The 22509-nt window shown below is 35.2% G+C and overlaps 1 protein-coding gene across 11 annotated transcripts in view; it reads right to left on the bottom strand.

Moving 5' to 3' along the window:
* Positions 1–272: 272 nt before the first annotated feature.
* LOC127872828 (RIMS-binding protein 2-like) overlaps positions 273–22509 on the bottom strand; it is a 185902-nt gene continuing 163665 nt past the window's right edge. For 9 of the 11 annotated variants that reach the window (XM_052416251.1, XM_052416277.1, XM_052416262.1 and 6 more), the window contains 10 exons: positions 21931–22107; positions 20997–21187; positions 19982–20062; positions 18928–19146; positions 14828–14957; positions 12473–13200; positions 11964–12144; positions 11092–11243; positions 10580–10825; positions 273–4833 (listed from right to left, as the gene is read on the bottom strand). In XM_052416251.1, the coding sequence (XP_052272211.1) occupies positions 4573–4833; positions 10580–10825; positions 11092–11243; positions 11964–12144; positions 12473–13200; positions 14828–14957; positions 18928–19146; positions 19982–20062; positions 20997–21187; positions 21931–22107 (2366 nt within the window). In that variant the 3' untranslated portion in view covers positions 273–4572. The remainder of the gene's footprint in view (positions 4834–10579; positions 10826–11091; positions 11244–11963; positions 12145–12472; positions 13201–14827; positions 14958–18927; positions 19147–19981; positions 20063–20996; positions 21188–21930; positions 22108–22509) is intronic. The other 2 variants (XM_052416287.1, XM_052416297.1) reach the window with 2 other exon arrangements.

Below are 22509 nucleotides of genomic sequence, written 5' to 3'. Positions count from 1 at the left end.
TCTGATTAGACATATTTTATATTTTTAATATTTCACTTAGCACTAAAATCTGTAGAAACATGCATGCAGAACACCAACTTATTCCCCTAGAATCTTCCTCAAAGTGAGTTGGAAAATTGCAGTGACAAAAAAAGTGTACCAGTGTCTATGTTTTAGTAAAAATATCAGTGTACTTTCTGATTTATTATCAGCATATAAAACTAATGTCTGGAGTGTAAGCAAGAGCACAGATCTATGAACAATCATGATGATGGGACACACAAGTGAACAGATTTCTTGTTTTGTTATGAAAATAATTTTATTTTCTTAAATGCTTCGGCAAGCATTTGACATAATCAATTATACATAAATATAAAACATGCAATCCTAATACATGTAAATCACAATAACTCTGTCATGACCCGTCACAATTACTCTGTCATGACCCGTCACAATTACTCTGTCATGACCTGTCACAATAACTCTGTCATGAACTGTCACAATACATGTACACAGGGTAGCTTGGAATGTGAAAACATCAAATATCTAATTCTATACATAAAGCTTTTGTCAACAATGAACAACTCAAAAACAATTGTTAAATGCTTTCATATATTTGGTATTTGTTAGAACATGACTCATATTAATTCAGGTTTCTATGCCCAAACTTTTATAAGAACACAAGATGTATACATGCATGAACATTGGAAGAATAAATTCTGAGCTCTTTCAACTTCCTTTTTTTAATGTAATTTTTAATTTCTAAAAATCTGTTTCAGATACATATATATAAAAATATATACATATAACAGATTATGTTCAGCAATTAGTAAACATCCATTATATAATATTCTTAACACAGAACTAGTTCAAATAAACTCTCCCATTAATAAAATACATTATTTTCCCATGTTTACAGCACTTAATAAACAACCAAATGAATATCAATATGTAAATATAATAAAACAAGTCTATTGTGTGCTCCCTGTACAACAAATCAATCTATAAATTTAAAAAGCTATCCATAGAAATGGTAGCAGCATCGCTTTGTCTAATTTTGATTTTTATTGCAAAATATACATCAACAGTATTGTATCACATGGCTCTCACTGTTTCGCTTGCTCCTCATTCTTTGCTTTACTACATGAAATGCAGAAATAAATTCATGAAGTAATAAATATAAGCATTAATAATTATTAAACATTAACAGTGTAAACCATGAAGCTATATTAAAAAAAAACTAAAATTTGACTCAAAAACTGTTACATAATTCTAAATTTATAAACAGCAAATATCAACCTAAAATTTAAAAGATTAACAAGCATTATGGTAAACTATACTTTATATTCCTAACAGATTAAAAAATAAATAAACTTTACTACAATGAAGCCAAAGTCCAAACAGCTTGATTAAATCTCTAGTAATACATACAGTTACTACAACACGATTTCAAAAATATCACAGATCCAGTCAATGCCATGAACTCATGGTAAAGTTCTCACAATGTCCAGGCCCCACGACTAAAAACAGTCTCATACTCAGCCTTAGTGTTCATTATAAATGATGAGCCAATTGATAGAAAAGCTTATAATATTTCAAGCATTTTGACAGTGAATTTTTATTTAAGATAAAACCAAGACTGAGACCTGAGTAATGGGGCCAGAGATTCTATAAGTGTGTCATAGCCCATACTCAACACTACCATGTTGATATAAAAAAGCAAGCTTATTTCACTGCAGTTATTTAACAATGTGTGATAAAAGTATTGTTGATACAAATAAAAAATCCTCAAACGTTTTTTAGCTTCGAACAAAAATGAAGAAATAAATCTGGTACCAAAAGGTTGCCAAGCATGGGCATAAGCACATTTTTATTAACTCTAAGGTATACATATTTATAAATATTTATTAAATTACAAACTTGCAGTTTCGTAATATTGTATTGCTTCTTTAAAGTAATACTTTATGGACAGATATAGTACAAATACAAAAAATACACTTTCAGCTAACATCAACATCTTGCATTACCTTGCGACAAAAAAACAATCCACTCAAATCTATCAAAATATACTCATACATATGATGCATTTTCATTTTTTCTTAAATGCACTGACATATGGAACAATGAATACTACTGGCACAGACAAGAACAGCTTTCAACAACAATAGACAACAACATTGACACATACTTCTATAATGCCAATACTAGAAAATTCCACATATGATGTATACTAAAAAACCTACATTTCTTTTGCAAAACTGACAAAATAAGATTATTATGTATCTATATTTGTTGTATAATGTTTTTAGCACATTCTTCCACAATTTTCCAATTGCCTCATAATTAAAAAAAGATAACAGCTACTTCTACATTGTTAAATGGAAGCCACAGGTAACTTACATTAAAGCTAACTGTTAAAATATATATGGCAGCTTAGCCAAATATAATTAAGCCGCACTCTGTGAAAAGTAGGTTTAATTCATGTGCATAATATGTCAACCAAGATAAGCCTGTGCAGTGTGCACAGGCTAAATAGGAACAACACTCTGGATTTAAGGTATTTTTCATTTAAATAAATTTTCTTCTAGCTAAAATCTAGTTTAGGTGGAAAGTGTTGTCCCTGTTTAGAATGCACAGACTGCACATGCTAATCTTGGTCGACACTCGATGCACATGCATTAACCCTTTGCATGCTGGGAAATTGTTGTCTCCTAAAATGTCATCTGCTGAATTTCTAAAATTAGCATTTTCTTCGATTTTTTTCAAAGAACACTATCAGAATAGCAAACAGTTTGGATCCTGATGAGACGCCACATTCTGTGGCGTCTCATCTGGATCCAAACTGTTTGCAAAGGTCTTCAAAATTCGGTTCCCGCACTGAAAGGGTTAAATCCCAATTCCACAGAGCAGGCCTCATAAAAATAATTTAACTGTACTGGAGATACACAAGCAGCAGATGTTTTCAATGATCTCATTACTCCATTAATTGAATCACACACTGCTTGATTGCCAGCATCACAACACATATTTTAGCACAACCTAACAATACATTGTATTGGCATTAACCCTTTGCATGCTGGGAAATTTTTAGTCTGCTAAAATGTCGTCTGCTGAATTTCTAAAATTAGCATTTTGTTCGATTTTTTTTTTCAAAGAATACTATCAGAATAGCAAACAGTTTGGATCCTGATGAGACGCCACGTTCTGTGGCATCTCATCTGGATCCAAACTGTTTGCAAAAGCCTTTAAAATTCGGTTCCAGCGCTGAAAGGGTTAGCCTCTAAACCTATAAGTTCGTGCACCTTAAACTTCAAAGGCATATCATTCATGAAAATTCATTAGACAATAACTAAACTTGATATATACTTTATGATTTATCTTTTGTTAAACAAATAACGATTGAAATATGTTGGTTGATAATAATAATAATGGAGTAACGTACCTTTAAACATTCATGTATATCTTAGTCTGCGTCACACAGAATTACCCTATAAGATCGTGCATCGATTTTGATGACGTCACAGCGAGGCCCTGTCATGTGTTTATAATAACCGATATATGTTTTTGTGAATAAGTGTTTATTTGTATTAAATATGTGTTGTTTTAGACGAATTTCGTGAATAAACTGTATTGAAAATATTGGTTTAAATAATACTGGTCTTCATAAAAACAAAATATGAAATGTGATAACTGTATTCAGAGGTCTAGATAAAGTGTATTTACTAACAGAAAATACATGTAGCTTAATAAAATTCTATTCACAATGGGGGCATAAAAGGCTGTCACCCCTTCTAATGACAGTTGTTTTGTGACAAAATCCTAAATTGACGCAGCGAGAACCTTTATTTTAGGCCGGCCACGATCTTAACGTATGGTCTCGTGTCATCATTTGGGGGTAAAACTTTCCGCATACACAGCATTCTTTAATCGTATTGTAATGCAAAGTACAGAGAGCACAATACGAATTCAAGACGGGCCTTCAAGGGAAACTACTCTTACAACATTTTACGATCAAAACATTGACAAACATAGCCGTCTGGTGCAGGAAATGTGCAGATTTTAAACATTGTTTAGGCTATTTCTTTGGAACGAGGTCAGAAAAACGGACAATTTATATCATATTTATTGTTTTTTCCTCATGATTGTTGTCTTATCGGCTGTGGAAATTCTCGCGTTACATAAGTGAATAGTTTTCGGGCACGTGCGTTCGAATGTTGCTTAGAGGTTTACGTCATAAAAAAGTACACGATCTTATAGGGCTGCACGAAGTTATAGGAATAGAGGATAAGCATAATGCATTATATGAATATACTTCATACACATGACTTTCTGAACAGCAATTAACTTGAAAAAAAGTCAAACTAAAAGTATCATTGAAAATGTAAAAAGTGTCATTAACCATGTAAGACTTTGGTATCAACAGAAAAACGACAACCAAAAGTATATCAAGTGTGGAAATGTTGAGAGCGTTTTAATGCAAGTCAGTTCAAGTTGTCCCACCTATACAAAGATGCCATTTAATTGAAACAGTCTTCATACAAAATCAGAGCACCGTCTAATTAATTGATTTATATATTCACAATCCGACATTTGCTATTTAGTCAACTTTTTAAAAATGTTTTTTCCCCTTGAGAAAATTCCTCCAGTCTTCTTTTTCTGCTTCAGTTCCTCTGGTGTCAGCGATCGTGGGCGCAGCATTCCAATGTCATGGTTGTCAATAGCAACCTGGTGGTCACGAGTCACTTGATCCGGCTGGGTGTCTGCCAGCTCTGCCCCTGGAGAGCCCCTGACCTCACGGTGACCAGACGCTGACTGCTGTTGCTGCTGGGGATGCTGATGGTCTGTGTGGTGTTGCTGAAAAAATTTAGGTGAACAAAAGGTTAATGTAGATGCTTTTTATATTTCCCATGAAACAAAACATACTTTCTGAGATAATTTAATTTATATGGTAATTATATTTAAATATATATTATAATACTTTAAATATTGCTATGGCTTTTTTTCTTATTTGCAATTATTAAGACTAAGTTTCATTTAAATATGCCTAGCAGAATACAGTTCGCATTATTAATAATAATTTTGTAGATTGTTAAGTTTGATGTCAATTTACATCAATTTATATCTTTAACAATGACAATAAATATTACAAACAAAGTAATAAGTTAAAACACCAAATAATGAGCAGTGTTAATGCAAATTAAGTATCATTTCATTGTAAACAAACATCAAAATGCCAGAAATCCACACCTTACATACATACACCCACAGCACTGAATAGCATGTCTAAACTCAGGTTATCCACACATTTCATACTAATTCCTTTTATCTTAAAGTTAATTTTGGTACAACAACAGCTCATATCCAACGAAACATAAGCACTCTTGATTATCAAAAAGTAATCAAACACATAATACAATATGGTTATTTAAATGACTTTGTTTAAATAACTCTTTTGTTTAACTACCAATATACAGACCAAGCTGTTTTCAGACATTAATACACAGAGAAATAAATGTTTTAAAAGTATGCCAATATTAAGAAATATACCAAATAACACAAAACAATAGCGCCCTGAGTCCCTAGGTCGCACACCTGTGTTATTAATAATACCAAAAACTTCCAAAGATATTGATAATGACCAGGTTCGTAACACCATTGGGACACATTTTTCTACAAAGTTTCATGAAACTTTAGCAATATGTGTGATTAATGCAGTTTAACAAGCTTTTACTTCAAGTTGACCTAGTGACCTAGTTTTGACCCACATGAACCCTTTAAATAATTGGCCAAGATATAATTGCAAATGTTCTAACCAGGTTATATGATGTTGGTGTAATCAATTAAACTCCTAGAGTGTTCACAACTTTGCTTACATGTGATGTTACTTGACACAGTTTGGAACTCAGAGATATAATTGGGACATGTTTTTTTAACAAGTTAAAAAAAGTGACCTCTTAAGAATTGATGACTCATGACTGACAAAAGGTGATTTCAAAAGATGAAAACCTCTGGATATATATACCAGTAAACACTATTTTTGTCATATGATTCTTAATGAAATAATTCACCATAATATGTGTAAGAAACGTACCATAACATTTCCATGAATTTAACAAAAAGTACTAATTAAGCATGGAAGTTAATGTAACTGTAACCTTAACTTCAATATTTGACTAAAGCAAACTATCTCGATTTGATCCTACAAAAAACAATAACAGCGTAAAAGGCACACAATTTAACATCCAAACAACACCACAACAACACCGCTCTTAATTGCTTTATTTTTATAGTTACACTAATTGTCAGTTTCTGATATTTAAGCATTATCCAAAAATATGAATATATTTTTCTTAACAACCAATAATTGTCCAAATATTTATGTACTGCAGTGCATCGACTTCCGTCACAGCTAAACCAAGGCCATTAAGGTCCCTAAGAAAGTAAAGTGATCTAACTGGTACATGGTTTCTCTATAGAAATGTTCGAAAAAACTACCCTAATCTTTAACAGCCTTGTTTTCACATGGACCAAAACCATTTTCAAACTAGGCAAAAATCTCATTAAAAAATCATCAGAACAAATTAAATCTAATTTGACAAAATTGTGAGCTTGTTGTTGCTACAAAAATTTTGCAGTAGTCATATAACGAAAACTGTTCCCCTCCAGAAACTATACTTTCAATGGAGCGGCTCAAGTCACACTGCTTTAATCAGTCTGCAGAAAAGCCATAAACGAATTCTCTACAGAACAGATATTTTTTAGGCAAACAATCCACTGCAAAATGTAAGCCATTATCAAAGATCATCATCTATTTACCATCTTCTCATAGCAAACTTTCCTCGCTTTCGCTTAAATTTTCTATCCTTGTCAAAAATAGAAGGAATAAATAGCTGTTATAAAATAGCTGCAAATGCTGTATTTGGTAAACACACATGCCCATTGTGGGTGCAGGTAAGTCCATTTGACATTTTTAGTCCTAATTAAATCAAAGTCACTGTGGTTGAATTCTATTGGGGGATTGCAATGGTTTGAATCAACAACAGTGTACATATCCAAGTGCTCTAGAAAGTGGTGTTGTTGATAGAAAAAACAGTTAAGTCAAGGCAACCAAAGAATAGCCAGTTTTAATTAAATTAAGTTTCACATCAAATTGGTATTTGATCAAGGTCAAAGTAAGGCTGGATGACAGGGATGGCTTCTTCATGGTTATAAGCATCAACAGTCTTTCCATAGACACAGCCTATCCCTTACTTTCATAGTATCGGCCCTCCTCATGGTATTGTCCCTTTACGAAAAACGTTCAAGAAGTGCTGGAAAATTAATGTTTTTTCAAATTTTAGAAGTTGTAATTAATTTGATGGTTATCCTTGACTATTATAACGAATATTCTTATGATTTCCGGTGTTCATTTGAAAGTAGGTCATGTATATTCCAGGGTGATGCTACGATTTGAAAATTACGTAACACACACATAAGTATTTTTTTAATTTTATTAATAGTAGCTTTACCAAATGTGTTATATGCCGCTTATTTTGCAATAAAATGTTAAACTATTTTAAAAACAAAATGAGCAAGAGTTTCATTTTTCCATTAAGTTACTATTTTTAGAACAAGCATGTGCACATAGTAACAAATCTTAACAACCAATCAGAAGGGCCGATACTATGAGAGGGTCAGTACATGAAACAGATTACTAAAGGGAGCATAGTCTAGACAGTATTTTGTGAAAACATTGTCGATTTAAATGCAGTTTTCGTTGTTATGTCCATGAATACACATTTAACTTTATATTGACATATAACACATGCGTGTTTTTGTATTTTCTCACTTCCAAAATTTGAATGTTTTCATTAAGAGGGCCGATACAACGGATAGACATGCTACTGTCAAGGTCAAAGGAAGATTGGATGATATGGGTAGAAAGGAAATGGACCTTAACTATAACTGTGTAAGTAACCCTTTTGTTATAGAAACCAGTGTTGGTTCTAGACAAAAATGGTAAAATCTTGTTCAACAAGTAGATCATAGTTACGGTTGAAGTGACCTACACTGATATGGGCGGATAGTAGATTGGTCATAACCAATAACTGTGCAAGTACACAAGAAATTTAGCAAATAGTTATAGCGCTTAAGGAAGATGAAACATTTTCTTAACTTTCATAGACAGACAATATGAATTGTTATAAATCCAAAGGTAGATAGAAAATTGTAATATTTCAAAAACCTGGCAATTATCAACAATTTTAAGCAGCCAACACCGAAAGTGTAGGGTGTATAGAAAAAGGTTAACTTCTTTTGTCACAGACGTAGAGACTGACAGAGAAGGAAATCTTCTCTTGTCACAGACGTAGAGACTTACAGACAGGGCAATCACTGCATGCCTTCTGCATCAAGATGTCAATGGCATACAAACAAGCAAGTTCATTGAATTGATATCCCCCGCCAATATGCTTCTGGACACAAAAGTGTTATATTTGACACTCAAAAAAGCATTTTCTCAAGATACAAAGTGCCAGTTACTCCGTTATTAACAGATGGTGTACAATGCCATTTGGCCTGCATCATCATCTTATCCATATATATATACTCATACAAAGTTTCAATGAAATCCACCAAAGCACTTCCAAGATATGGCTCTGGACGGACGGACGGAAAGACGGACGGACAGAAAGATGGACAGACGGACGGACAACGCCAAAACAATATCCCTCCGCCTATGGCGGGTGATAGCAAACACTGAATAACAGGTAGTCACATGAACTTTTTTTTTCAATTTTCATTTTCAAAACGTTTGAAGTAAAAACTGATTGCCCCACCAACACAATTTTTTTTTGCAACTTACAAGAATAAATAGACACTTACAAATTTTACATTGAAGCAAGTATCTAAATTTCTATGCAAACAACCAAAGAAAAATTGTATGTAACAGAACTGATTCAGAATGGAGTCAACTTAATAAGAGTAACTGCATGGTACCAAACAAGTGCAAGCTCAACACAGGTGCAACGTGAAACAGCAGGCTCTGTCATACAATATATAGATCAGTGGCTCCATGGAGAAAGTAGGCTACAATACACTTTACACAGAACATTACAAAAAGACAGAGTTTAAAGCAATATCTTCATTGCTTTACATTTGTATCGAATTGCACAAATAATCATTTGAAGGATGCGAACAAATAAATACTTAAGTGTCATGCACAAGCATCCATGCTGTGAAAGACAAAAAGCAATTATCTGGAAAAATGAAATTTTCATGCACTTGTGTATTACTTAAAAGTGATGTACAATTAGTAATGCAGTAATTGTAAACGAGAAAAGTTTTGTTTTTAAAATCAAACATGGCACTGTTATTGAATAACACAATACAATTTAGTATGCACATATCTTTTACTTTATACATATTATAAGTATTATATTCTAAATTATGGTTTGTTACATTCTGTACGTGTTTTTTTAAACTCTGTACTAATTTCAAACAAGGGACAAAATTGTCACAAAACCAGGTTTTCATTGTGAAAAAAAAATCTGATAAAGGGAGAAAACTCAAACTGAACTTTTGAAATGAACAAACAAAATTAACCCCCTTTGTAAGTTTTTTTTTTTTTTAAATCTATTTTTAGTCGTGGCGACCTTGACATTGGAGATATTGACGTGATTCTTTCGTGCGACACACCGTCCCATGATGGTGAACAAATGTGCCAAATGATTTTAAAATCTCACAATGAATGACATAGTTATGGCCAGGACAAGCTCATTTATGGCCATTTTTGACCTTTGAACTCAAAGTGTGACCTTGTCCTTGGAGATATCGACGTAATTATTTCGCGCGACACACCCTCCAATGATGGTGAACAAATGTGCCAAATGATTTTAAAATCTGACAATGAACGACATAGATATGGCCCGGACAAGCTTGTTCCGCCCGCCCGCCAGCCCACCAGCCAGCCAGCCAGCCAGCCAGCCCGCCCGCATTCGCCAATCTAATAACCAGTTTTTTCCTTCGGAAAACCTGGTTAAAAACCTAGTTAATAACTTAAAACTTGCAACCAGTCACATATAATTTGTGTGTCCCTTCGAGACCACGAACAGCTACCCATAAGGTAAATCAATAGCGTGACCCCATGACCCACAAACTGCTCATACCCATGATAGTACTCAACAGCAATAACTGGGACCCCACAAAAAGGTTAAATACAAAATTGTATACGCTTTACCCTCAAAACACTGTAACATCAACCATTTTTTGCAAATAAAACAGATGACCCTTGTTCAACAGTTAACGAAACACATAAATATAAATACCACTCAAAGTCATCATCGTCGAAAATAATCTGTATTCCCACAATACTGAAATATTAACATGTGATCAAGCCTTCTTGTCAATGTGTACAATAATAAAACTCTTGACAAATAAATTATGAGAAATAAAGAAATGAAAATTTGACTGTTAAATGTATGTTTTTAATTGTAAATACTACAAATGCAAAAAAATTCAGGAAACACCAAAAAGGTGGGGTTTAGTCTGCCACAAGATGGAGCCACTGGGAGGGTGACATGCAACCATGTGACCTGGTCACATGACCAGACAGACAACCTACTTTATGATCAAGATTCTCAGACTTTTCAGACTTTCTTGAGTCCGAGGTGTTGATACTTTCTCCTGACCTTGATGGGGTAATCACACTGACTGAGTCAAGGAGCTCCTCGTCAGAGGCCCCGCTCTCCTGCAGGAAGTTGGACGGTACCAGGCCTCGCTGACCATGCAGCTCTGCCATGTAGAAACCGTCGTCATCCATCTCACCATAGCAGATGATTATATCACCAGCTTTAAAAGACAACTCCACCTAAAAAGAAATTATGTATATTATTTCAAAATAAATGTTTATTTATTAAATTTCATAACAGCTTATAATAAACACCATAACCTGTATTTAATATGTATGGATGCAACAAATATTCTCCTGATCTCAAAGTGGTTTTTAAGAGCCATTCTATTTACATTTGAGCCACAGACACCAAGAAATCAAATGAGTGACGTTTCAAATATTTTGCAAAGCCCATCCATACTATCTCTAATGTTGATTAACAACGCCACTGACATGTGACCCACCTCAGCATCCACATTGGGGGACAACTCCTGTGGGTCGTAGTCATACATGGCAACCATGCGCCGCACAACTATGTCACCTGACCCTGCGTTGGCTGACCGGGGGCTAGAATGCACTCCATTGGATGTGATTGGCTTCAAGTACTTCTCTGAAGCTGAAATGCAGAAAACATCAATAAATGAAGAGTATTCGCCATGTCACAAAACTTATTCACATGAAGAATATAAATATAAATTAGTTCATGTGGCTTCCAAAAAAAATGTTTTTAAAACTGTTTAATTCATATTTTCATAATGCTAGACCTGAAGGTTTGAAGTCAGTGTAAATATTAACACTGATACTAAGACTGCTAAACCAGTCATAAATCTCAAACATTGTGATAAATCAACCCCTAGTCTTATGACAGTCCTATGATTAGATTGCACTCATGATCTTCTAATGACCAGTGGATAAAAGTCTCCAGAAATGTGCACCTGTGAAATGCTGGCTTGTTTTCTCAAGAGATCTTGTGTAAATGAGAGATGTGACTTACCTGATAAATGTAGGCTACCTTCGAGATGTAGGTTACCTGAGAGATGTAGGTTACCTGAGGATGTTGGTTACCTGAGGATGTTGGTTACATAAGAGATGTTGGTTACATGGGAGATGTAGGTACCTGGGAGATGTTGGGTACCAAAGAGATGTTGGGTACCAAAGAGATGTTGGGTACCAACGAAATGTTGGGTACAAAACAGATGTTGGTTACCTGAGAGATGTTGGTTAACTTAAAGATGTTGGATACCTAAGAGGTGTTGGATCATGAGAGAATCAGATGTAAGTTACATGAGATGTTGGCTACATAAGAGATGTTGGTTACCTGAGAGATGAAGGTTACCTGAGAGATGTTGGTCCAGCCCCACACTGGCTGCCTCAGAGCTCTGCACCTCCTTTAGGAGCTGTTCCTCCAGCTCTGGGTCATCCACCTGGATCTCGGACACCATGTTACACGGGATGTACCCAACCCGCCCCGCACACTCACCCCGGTAGAACCCATCAGCATCCTTGTCACCGTACACCTGCAGACACACAGGCATCTTACTTGTATTTCATGTGTTTCAAGCAAATTATTCTGAATATAAATGCATTGTTTTCACAGCATCTTTGTACAAGCGATATGTAATAAGATAAAAATGTTCAATATAGTACTTGCTTGAAAAAACAATTTCCTTTTATAAACAATTATAACTTTACTAAAGTGAAACTACTTAGAGAAAATATAAGCACAGCTATAGCAAACATTTTCACTCATGTTATTCAGCTTCCCCATTCAACATTCACAACAAAACAAAGAATTTACAACTTGAAAAGTCAATACAGACATAACAATGAATGTGTAAACTTTACCTTGATGATCTGCCCTTCTCTGAACGGTAATTCCTCATCTAGTGTGTCCACATTGGGAGACATGGTCTCTGGATCATAGTCAAATAATGCCACAAACAGACGAATTCTGTTGTCATCCACTGGAGGATTTATCTCCCCTGTGATGGAATCATCATCAGACTCAGGAATATTCAAATCACTCGTGTTTTTCTCAATTGAGGACAGTTTTGAAAGCTCTAGAGATTCAACATTATCGGGATATCGCAACGGACTTCTGGACCAACCCGTAGGACTACCAGTGGGACTATCCGTGACAGCAGTACCAGACGAAGTTTTTGTTTTAACCTTTGGACTCAGGCCCTCTTTATGTTTAGTTCTTGGACTATGCTCTTTGTGTGCATCCCGTTCTCTTGGACTGCTCTGAGAGCGGGGACTTTCTCTCGAGTGCTGTCCAGCTCTTGATGGACTATTACTCTTAGATTGTCTGGGATTAGAGTTTTTACTGGCATTTGGATGAGACTTTGTGTCTGGAGATTTTTTTTTAGCAATATTGTCAGTATCATTAGATTTTCCAGCATGAGGGTCTTCCCGATAGCCATCTCGGCTGTCCATTTTTGCACTGTACTTAGCGTCATTAGCAGGACTTTGATCCTTTGGAAGCTTGGGAGATTTTGAGGTATCTGGCATATCCATCTTTGCTGACTGCTTTTTATAGAAATCAGTTTCAACACTGCTCTCTCTGGTGATTTCTGCAATATCATTTTTATAACTTTATAATTGTAAAAATAAAACAAAAACATGCAACTTTATGGTTATGGTTTTAATAAGTGTACATAAATGAAAAGAGGACATGAATAAAAAAGAGATGTGTTAGCAGAAACACAATGCCCCCTATTGCGCCGCTTTGAAGCCATATATTTGACCTTTGCCCTTGAAGGATGATCTTGACCTTTCACCACTCAAAATGTACAGCTCCATGAGATAAACATGCATGCCAAATATCAAGTTGCTATCTTCAATATTACAAAAGTTATGGCCAAGGTTTAAGTTTTGACGCCACTTTAAAGCCATATATTTGACCTTTGGCCTTGAAGGATGACCTTGACCTTTCACCACTCAAAATGTGCAGCTTCATGAGATACACATGCATGCCAAATATCAAGTTGCTATCTTTGATATTGCAAAAGTTATTCATTATTGCAAAAGTTTAACCAAGGTTAAAGTTTGGAGACAGAATGACAGACAATATACCCCCGATCATTCCATCCAGGGGCATAAAAACGTGTATAACAAGAGCACTGCATAACGGGTGCCAACTCTCGGCTGCGGGTGAAGTTTTGAATAAATGAAAGCTTGTCAGATTATTTTTTTAGAGGTCACAGTGACCTTGACCTTTGACCTAGTGACCCAAAAATGGGTGTGGCATGTAGAACTCATTAAGGTGCATCTTCATATGAAGTTTCAAAGTTGTAGGTGGAAGCACTTTGATTTTAGAGCAAAATTTCAAGATTTCAGCACGACGTGGACGGCGGATGCCGCATGGCACATGCCGGACGACGAGCTGGCTATGACAATACCTCGGGTTTTCTCCGAAAATAGCCGAGCTAAAAATAGAGTGTGTTAAAAATACTTCATCATGGGAGCAACCTTTTGAAATGTCCCAGTGCTTATGGATTGTCAAAGGGAAATGGTGCCAAAATTTTGACTATGTTATTAAAATGGCAAAACTCAATTCTGTCCTAAGTTTCCCTATACAGTCAGGTTTATTTTGAGGACACAAGGTGGGTACAGCCGAAAACAATGCTGGCAGATTCAGTTTGAATATTATCTAACTCATATTTTTTCATACATCGTACAATTATCCCATACAACATTGGAGTTTTAGAATTGGTCAAATAAACATGAAGAATATTATTCGTGTCAAGGCAAAATCGAAGCTTTTTTTAAATGTTGATGCTGAGGGAAATGATGTATCATACATATGGTTAGAAAAATGTTAGCGTTTGTCCCTCTTACATGATATAACAAGTGATTCCGACTTCAATGGATTAAGTTTTACCAACCAAGTATTGGCCAATTGTGCAATTTTGTCTATGTCGCGTTTTAAAACCGCGGCTGCAGAATTTGGAGCGTCAACAACTACGAGTAAACTAGTGTCCTGTGCAAATAAGTTAATATGAGATTCAATGTCATTTACTATTTCAAATATATGTACAAGGAATAATAGGAGACCAAGAAAGCAGCCCTGTGTAACTCCAGCCTTGATTTCTGCTAAGGAAGATGATCAAAATGTCTTAAATGATCATAAAGAATATAATCAAAAAATATTATTAGATAAGGATTACTTTGTAATTTTGATAATGGTATGATAGTTACCAATTTGAGGAACATCCATCTGCCTAAGTCTGTCACTCTTCTCCTTTCTGATTGGCTGTAATTGGTCATGTGACTTCTTAGGTGTCACCTGATTGGCTGGAGAGGATGGTCCACTTTCTATCAGTTGTTCCTAATAAAACAATAATAACACTTATTATACTTACATTCTGAATGCTCTGTAAATTATATGCTAAATGCTTCACAAAATATGCAAATAAGATTTTCTGTAAAACAGTTAATATATTTTCAATGTCCAATTTGTTTAATATTTTTACTACAACGTCAAACCAAGGAAAGTGCTCACTTCACTTAAAGTAAACACCATTTTCTGTCTAGAAATAAGCATTCAGAGTGTATTTAGAAAGTAATCATACGCATGTTCAAAATAAGCGAGTTATTATTTAAAATATTTTTTGCGGATCTGCCATATTAGACTGTCATGTGACATGAATGACAACAGCTGATTGGATAATGTTAATATGGGCCGTGCTCTGTGAAAAAGGGGTTAAATGCATGTGTGTAAAGTATTTCCCAGATTAGCCTGTGCAGTCTGCACAGGCTTATCAGGGACGACACTTACCGCTTTTATGATATTTTTCTGTTCATGAAAATCTGTTCTTAGCAAAAATCAAGTTTAGGCGAGAAATGTTGTCCCTGATTAGCCTGCACAGACAAATTTGGGATGACACTTAACATACATACATTAAACCCCCTTTTCACATATTGCAGCTCATATATATATTATAATATAATACAATTCTTACTATGAATATAACAATCTTAACCAAATCAAAGAAATATGGTTAATACAGTCTTTGGAAGACAGGCAATAATTGATAGGAGTTACCTTAATTCAATTCATAAGGGCAAAGTTGGCAATAATTAATAGTCCTCTGCTATGGAAAATGCATTCAAATCAACCAAATTGCAACTAATTAGGATAGTAATGTAGATAAACATGCTGTGGATATGAGCCTAAGACCAACGGGAGAAGGAGCCAGTACAGTAAGGAGAAAAGAGGAGAACCTTCTCATTAGTGACATATATAGACACCAGACTAAGTATTATCAAGCTGTCTTGGGAGGGTATGAATATACCCTCATAATTTAATTACAATTCTTTTATCAGATGCGACAATTATGTTCAGCACAAAATGTTTGCCTTCAATCAACCCCCTGGCTTACAAGTCCACACTAACTGATAAGACCAACAACAAACTGTCAGTTCAAAGAAAGGGTTAAGGTTCAAGGCTTACATTAAAAGGTTTCATTATTCAAACCCATTTTGTCCTTCAGCTACTATTTAAATACTGCTGACATTGAGTGAATCAAGTTAGTAATTATTCACTTTAAAACAAAGAGGTTTGGTGATTTAATCTTCTTTATTAAGATCATTTGAGTCTTGTTCTGAAAAAAACTGGATTTTATGCATGTGAGTAAAGTGTCATCCAAGATTAGCCTGTGCAGTCCGCACAGGCTAATCAGGGACGCCACTTTCCGCTTTTATGGTATTTTTCATTTAAAGGAAGTCTCTTCTAAACTCCAGTTAAGGTGAAAAGTGTCGTCCCCGATTAGCCTGTGCGGACTGCACAGGCTAATCTGGGACAACACTTTACGCACATGCATTAAACCCAGTTTTCTCAGAACAAGACACAATTATAAGGAATGCATTGGATTCTCCTGTTTTGAAGTGTCCATGATTATATCAGTACTCACCGCCAAGCATTGTTAGCAACAAAAGGTCGAAATGGAATTTCTAGTTTCCATAAAATATCAACAAAATGTATGTTTATATCAAAAACATCATCCGATGTGCAACCTTCATTTGCTCAATTGCAATAAACCAAATTCTACTGCAAAAACCAAAGATTATTATTTTCTTATAAAGGGTAAAAACTATGCAAACATTATTTGGTAAATAGCATATTGTACAATATCACAGGCACGGATTCACCGGGGGGAGGGAGGGGGGGGCACTTCTTTTTTTGTGTAAGTGTTTTTTGTGAAACAAAGTTGGCCAGATGTTCCGATTTCCCCGATTTTCAACAGAGGTCGTGCCCCTACCAACTTTCCACAGGGGGGCACATGTTGTACGTTAACACTCGATTATTACCGTCGAAACAACTTCTGTAGTGCGATATGCTCTCTTTTCGGCAGTAGATTTTAAGCGTCTGTCATTTACACTAAATAAGTTTCTGGATGATCTCAAACATTGATGTGATGGCAAGTGTACCAATTAACACTGTATTGTCAGATGTCATAACCATGGGAACATAATATATGGAGACGTTTCTTGCGGGATATAATACAGCGTATCACGGCAATGTCTTCATAACTATGAAGCGTAAGGCAAAAAGGCCGAATCAATTTTTTGGTCCGTTCACAAAAAAACACAGAGTCAGACACTAGCTGTGCCGAAGTTTTTGAGTCTAAGGTAAGATTTTTTTTAAATGTATTATAACCCGTTTATTGCGCTAAATTTATTCAGTATGTTATATGACTATTTAAGATTGAAATAAAAGAACAAAAAGATTGAGTGTAAATTTATTAACAAATTTCTTCATACTGATAGTATTATAAATAAAGCCCATAAAATGATATATGCCTGTTCCGCTCTGTATACAACTTGTAGATATTAATTTCATTACCATTATTGAAATTTATCAAACATTTTGTGTACTTTTTTCAGGTTTTGCATTTCAACTAATAACATTCATATTTATCACGCTTTATATGAGCTCTGATAAAAAAATGGTTATTGAAATATTGATCAGACCAACAGTATTAATGTATATTTTGAAATAAAATGTTTGCGTAGCTAATAAAACTGAATTATGCATTTCTAAAAACTCTCTCTTTTATTTTCAGAACTCATCATGAAGATGTCTGTAAGAGTCCATCTATCAACTCAAGCCCCCCCCCCCCCCCCCGCCCCCTCCCCACCCTTCAGCATTTGTTTTGTGGAAAAAAATTGTGCCCCCATAGTTATCTCCTCTCTGGATCCGGCCCTGAAATACTTTCTTGTCTTTCATTTTGTGTAAAGTGCAATATCATGTGCTGTGGGAAATTATAAAATGTGTATAAAATGTTCATAGTCAACAAAATTAAGAATTAGACAATCGGACACAAAAGTTTCTATAGTATCTAATAAATAAACTCTACTCAAAAACACAGAAAATCATTCTTCAAATCTAGGTTAACACCTCTATATATCACTGTGTGACCATAGACATTATAGTTAATCTATATTACATCTGTGTTCAACCACAATTAGTGACTGTGTTCAGAACACGTTGTTAACCCTTTGCCATTTACATGTAGAATCCTATTTTGACACATGTGTAGTCCCTTAGAAAGTAACATTTAATCAAAGACTTTTCTAACTAAATTCAACTTTTAGAGGCTTCATTTCCAACCCTTAGTTACTGATGAGCAGCAAACAGCGTAAAACCTGAACAAACTGCGAGTTCTGCGAGTTACTCGCAGGCTGTTTTGGTTTTATGCTGGTTACAAAAGCCATTTTCACTTTGCTTCTTATTGGGGAAAGGGTTAAAAACACTCTGTTAAGACCACACTCTGAAAACACACTGTTATGTGCAGAGTCACACCTGGCATGTTTGGAAGACAGTGGGTAACACTTCTGTGTATAGAGTGTCAAAGACTTCTACTATCACTTCCAAAGGTTATTATTAATATATAATTAAAATCTAAGTTTTATATTAGGTGATTCAATGTGTAAAGATCTCATATTAATTGGTTTAGAGTTATAACTGACAAGGCTGGAGTTATTATTACAGGAAAACAGCAATTTATTGTACAGTCATTAAAAGTTAGCAGATTAACACAGCACAATAGAAATAATTATGGTAGTATATATTGGTCAACATAAATACATGGTAAAAAGTCTGATATTAATGTATACTAGTATGTATAAGTTTTTTAAGGAGGAAAGAGGATTGCCAAAACAGAAAGTTCCCGTTACATGACCCATCACCGAGTTACAAGACCTGGTATTACCCATCATGCCTTACACACTTGCAGCGGAGTAAACACGGGACCCAAAACCACGCAAACACGGAGATAAACATTACCCACTCTAACCTGAGTTAGATTTCTTTGATATATTTCCTCAAAATCTGAACTGTCATGGGACATATTTGAAAGCCCATTGACCAATGATTTCAAAGTATCTTTCATTGGAGGGTTTTCATTGGTTGAATCTGGGGAGGAAGGCTCCTCTACTTCGGGAATATCAGACAGTTCGGAGCAACTACTGTCATAAAAGGGTTCTTGGAAATTGCTTGAAGGCAGCAGAAGGGGCTGTCGAAGGGAAAACACATCATTCTCAACTAACTCATCATGGATAGGAATCTCTACTTTGCTAAAGAAGACACTAGTTAGATTAATACTACCTAAAATCTAGACTTCAACAATTTAACTACATCAGTAAGGATGATGCGTACAAGATCAATTTCATTCATCTATCGGAGTCAAAAGTTACGGCCAGTTCTTTAAACTGACATTATTTTGGATGTAACAAACTTTAAAACATAATTAATATATAACTATTTTATTTTCATGTCAAGGTAAGAAAAATTTGAATAAACAACTCAAACTACTTTTTTTCTCAGACAATCGTATTGTATAGCCTTCTCCTTTGGCGTCACATTCACAACACCTACAGTAAATCAAGATTATAAATAAATCCTTACCATCGTAATATTTGTAGCTAATCCATAAGACTTTTAGTTATAATGTTGAAATACAGATTAATAATTCTATGTTCATTCAATATCATTACAAGTAGAGTTTTTTTGTATTTATAATCATATAATGACTTTTTACATGATTAATTTTTGAGGATAAAATAATGCACAGATTATGTGTATTCAGAACCAAAATAAATATTAATGATGCAATACAGGAAAAAAAAGGGTTTTTAGGAAACCATTTACATTCAAGGACTTAAAGTTAAACAAGATAAAAAAAAACATTTTAAATTATCTAAAAGAAAATCATTAATAGAGACATATAATTACAAACTAAATCTAGTCCAGATGAGTTAGTAGTAAGAATAAAACATGAAATGCTACTAAAACTAGCCCCAGGTCAGCAGTACATCGAGTATGACCTGATAGTTGACCCCTGACCTCACCTGGTCCTTGTAGACCTGGGTCACTAGGTCAAACCCGGGCTCCATCACTGCTACAGCCTCACCAGCTGGAACTGGGGACTCCTGGATGGGGAGGAAATTGGTCAGTGTTTGAGCATTGGTACATAGGGTTGAGGCTTCATTATGCGACCCGTGTCATGCAAAAATGAGTCTTATTCCATAATGCAGCATGGCCAAGTCTGGTCTGGAGATATGCTGTCCACTTATTGGACCTCCAAACCTTGCATAAATGTATAGCATAGATGGCAGGCATGATGAGACTGGGCAGAGGAGCATTATGGTCTGGTGCTACAGTGGTCAGTTGTGATCAACATTGAAACAGCAAGAAAATCTTAGCAGTTGATTAGTAACATAGTCATAATAGATCAATTGAGTATTATTTATGTTAAATATTATTTTCTTTAAATTAAAATTACTGCTCTGAAGGTATCTTAGTGATCTTTCTTAGAAACCAATATTAACGCTCGTCTTGTCATAATTGTTTGCTCGGGTTCTACTTTAATGTACCCTGGGTACTCTTCAGTATATTTAAATTTACCCCGGATACAGAAAATAGGCTAAAACATGACCAGACAATGGAGACTGTACCCAAATTATATTCCGGCCCAAAATCTGTTTTTGTAAAAGCACTAATACGAAACAAAATTCTCTTTGAACAAAACCTGGCTAAACATGTTTTTTTTTAGTAGGAGTTTCTATAATATAGAGGCCATTTTACAGAATACTTAAATAAATATGTACATTTTTTTTTTTTTAATTACCCAACAACCAAATTAGAATTAGAATACCAATATTAAGTTTCAGTATATTTTCCTTTAAAGTAGTACCCGATCCGACAACAACCACTAAAGCAATATTAAAGCTATTATTTTTAATCCTTCATTTAGGGTTACATGAAAGATTTAATGAGGTGTGTCTTTATTTCATTATAATTAAAATGGAAAATCAGCAGACCAGTGTAAAACTAAAATCACAAGCAGTCTTCCATATCCCATACCTTAGTCTTGGGCATGGGAGACGACTTCTTTGTAGCCACAGCTGCTCCCATTATCTCCCTTATCAGCTCTTCAGGCATTATGACGACCTCTGACCTATCAGATTCCAGTTTCTCCTTGGTGATAGTGCAGACATACAGTTCACGAGGGGCCGTCACTCCGTAATCTTCTTTTGTTAAAATACTGTGGTCATCTGCAATGATCAGTAAATCATAAAGAACTAGAAATAATATCTGTTCCATTATTCATCAATCAATTTGAGCGTACTATGTAGTTTTTATACAACTTTGAATAAGATATTTCAAAATAAGGCTAACAATATATGTGTCTTGTTCTGAGAAAACTGGGCTTAATTCATGTGCGTAAAGTGTCGTCCCAGATAAACCTGTGCAGTCCGCACAGGCTTATCAGGGACGACACTGTCCGCTTTAATGGTATTTTTAGTTTCAAGGAAGTCCCTCCTTACCGAAAATCAAATTTAGGCGGAAAGTGTTGTCCCTGATTAGCCTGTGTGGACTGCACAGGCTAATCTGGGACGACACTTTAAGCATATGCATTATGACCAGCTTTCACAGAACAAGACACATATTTTTCAGAAAACATCTGGATCAGTATCAGCTTAAATGGGCTTCACATCTTAAAACTTTAATATGTCAGAAAAGAGATATTAAATATCTCTGAGATAAGAGATATCTCAGAAAAAACTGGGATCACAATTTCAAAATTTTATATTTAAATAAGCTAAACATAAGTAATACTCTTCTTTCCTTGTATATCCATTATTACTTAAGAAAAAAACAACAACAGGAAATTAAATGGATGTACGTTCCAACAAAAAAACATATGTCAAGTTAACAATTTGTGTATTTAGACAATCCTGACAAAAGTTGTGTTCACATTCACTTCTGTAATCAGAAACACCAGCATCAAACTCACTAGTGGCCCCAGGAACATGTTTAATTCTCTTGCCATCTGCGTACACTGTGTAGCCAGCAACAACAGCACCCTTGGATACGCCCTCGGTATCTATAGTGACCGGAAACCAGGTCAGTAGGACGCTGCCTTCCTGGGGCCCTGCCTCAACCTGCACATTCACTGGGGGATCAGGCAGGCCTGCAACACAGAGGGGTTGAGAGCAAACATAAACATTTATCTGGGGGTGAGTATTAAAACAAAGATTTAACTTTAAACAAGAGGGCCTGAAAGGCCCAAAGTCGCTCACCTGAGATAACAAGATATTATTGGGACAAATCTTCTGAACAAGTTTCACAAAGATCGGAAAATAAATGTGGCCTCTAGAGTGTTAACAAGGTTTTACTATAGCCATATAAAGAAAAATGCCCCGCCAACTGGCAGCCATGTTTTTCAACCAACCGGCATCATTTTTGAACTCGTCCAAGATATTATCGGGATGAATCTTCTGACCAAGTTTCATGAAGATCGGACAGTAAATGTTATTTTCGAACTCATCCAAGATATCATTGAGACCAATCTTCTGACCAGATTTCATGAAGA

The sequence above is a fragment of the Dreissena polymorpha genome, chromosome 1 (genome assembly GCF_020536995.1).
Source record: "Dreissena polymorpha isolate Duluth1 chromosome 1, UMN_Dpol_1.0, whole genome shotgun sequence".
Taxonomy (NCBI): Eukaryota; Metazoa; Mollusca; class Bivalvia; order Myida; family Dreissenidae; genus Dreissena; species Dreissena polymorpha.
Note: the sequence above shows the minus strand (reverse complement) of the source record. Positions and strands in the feature narration are given on the sequence as shown.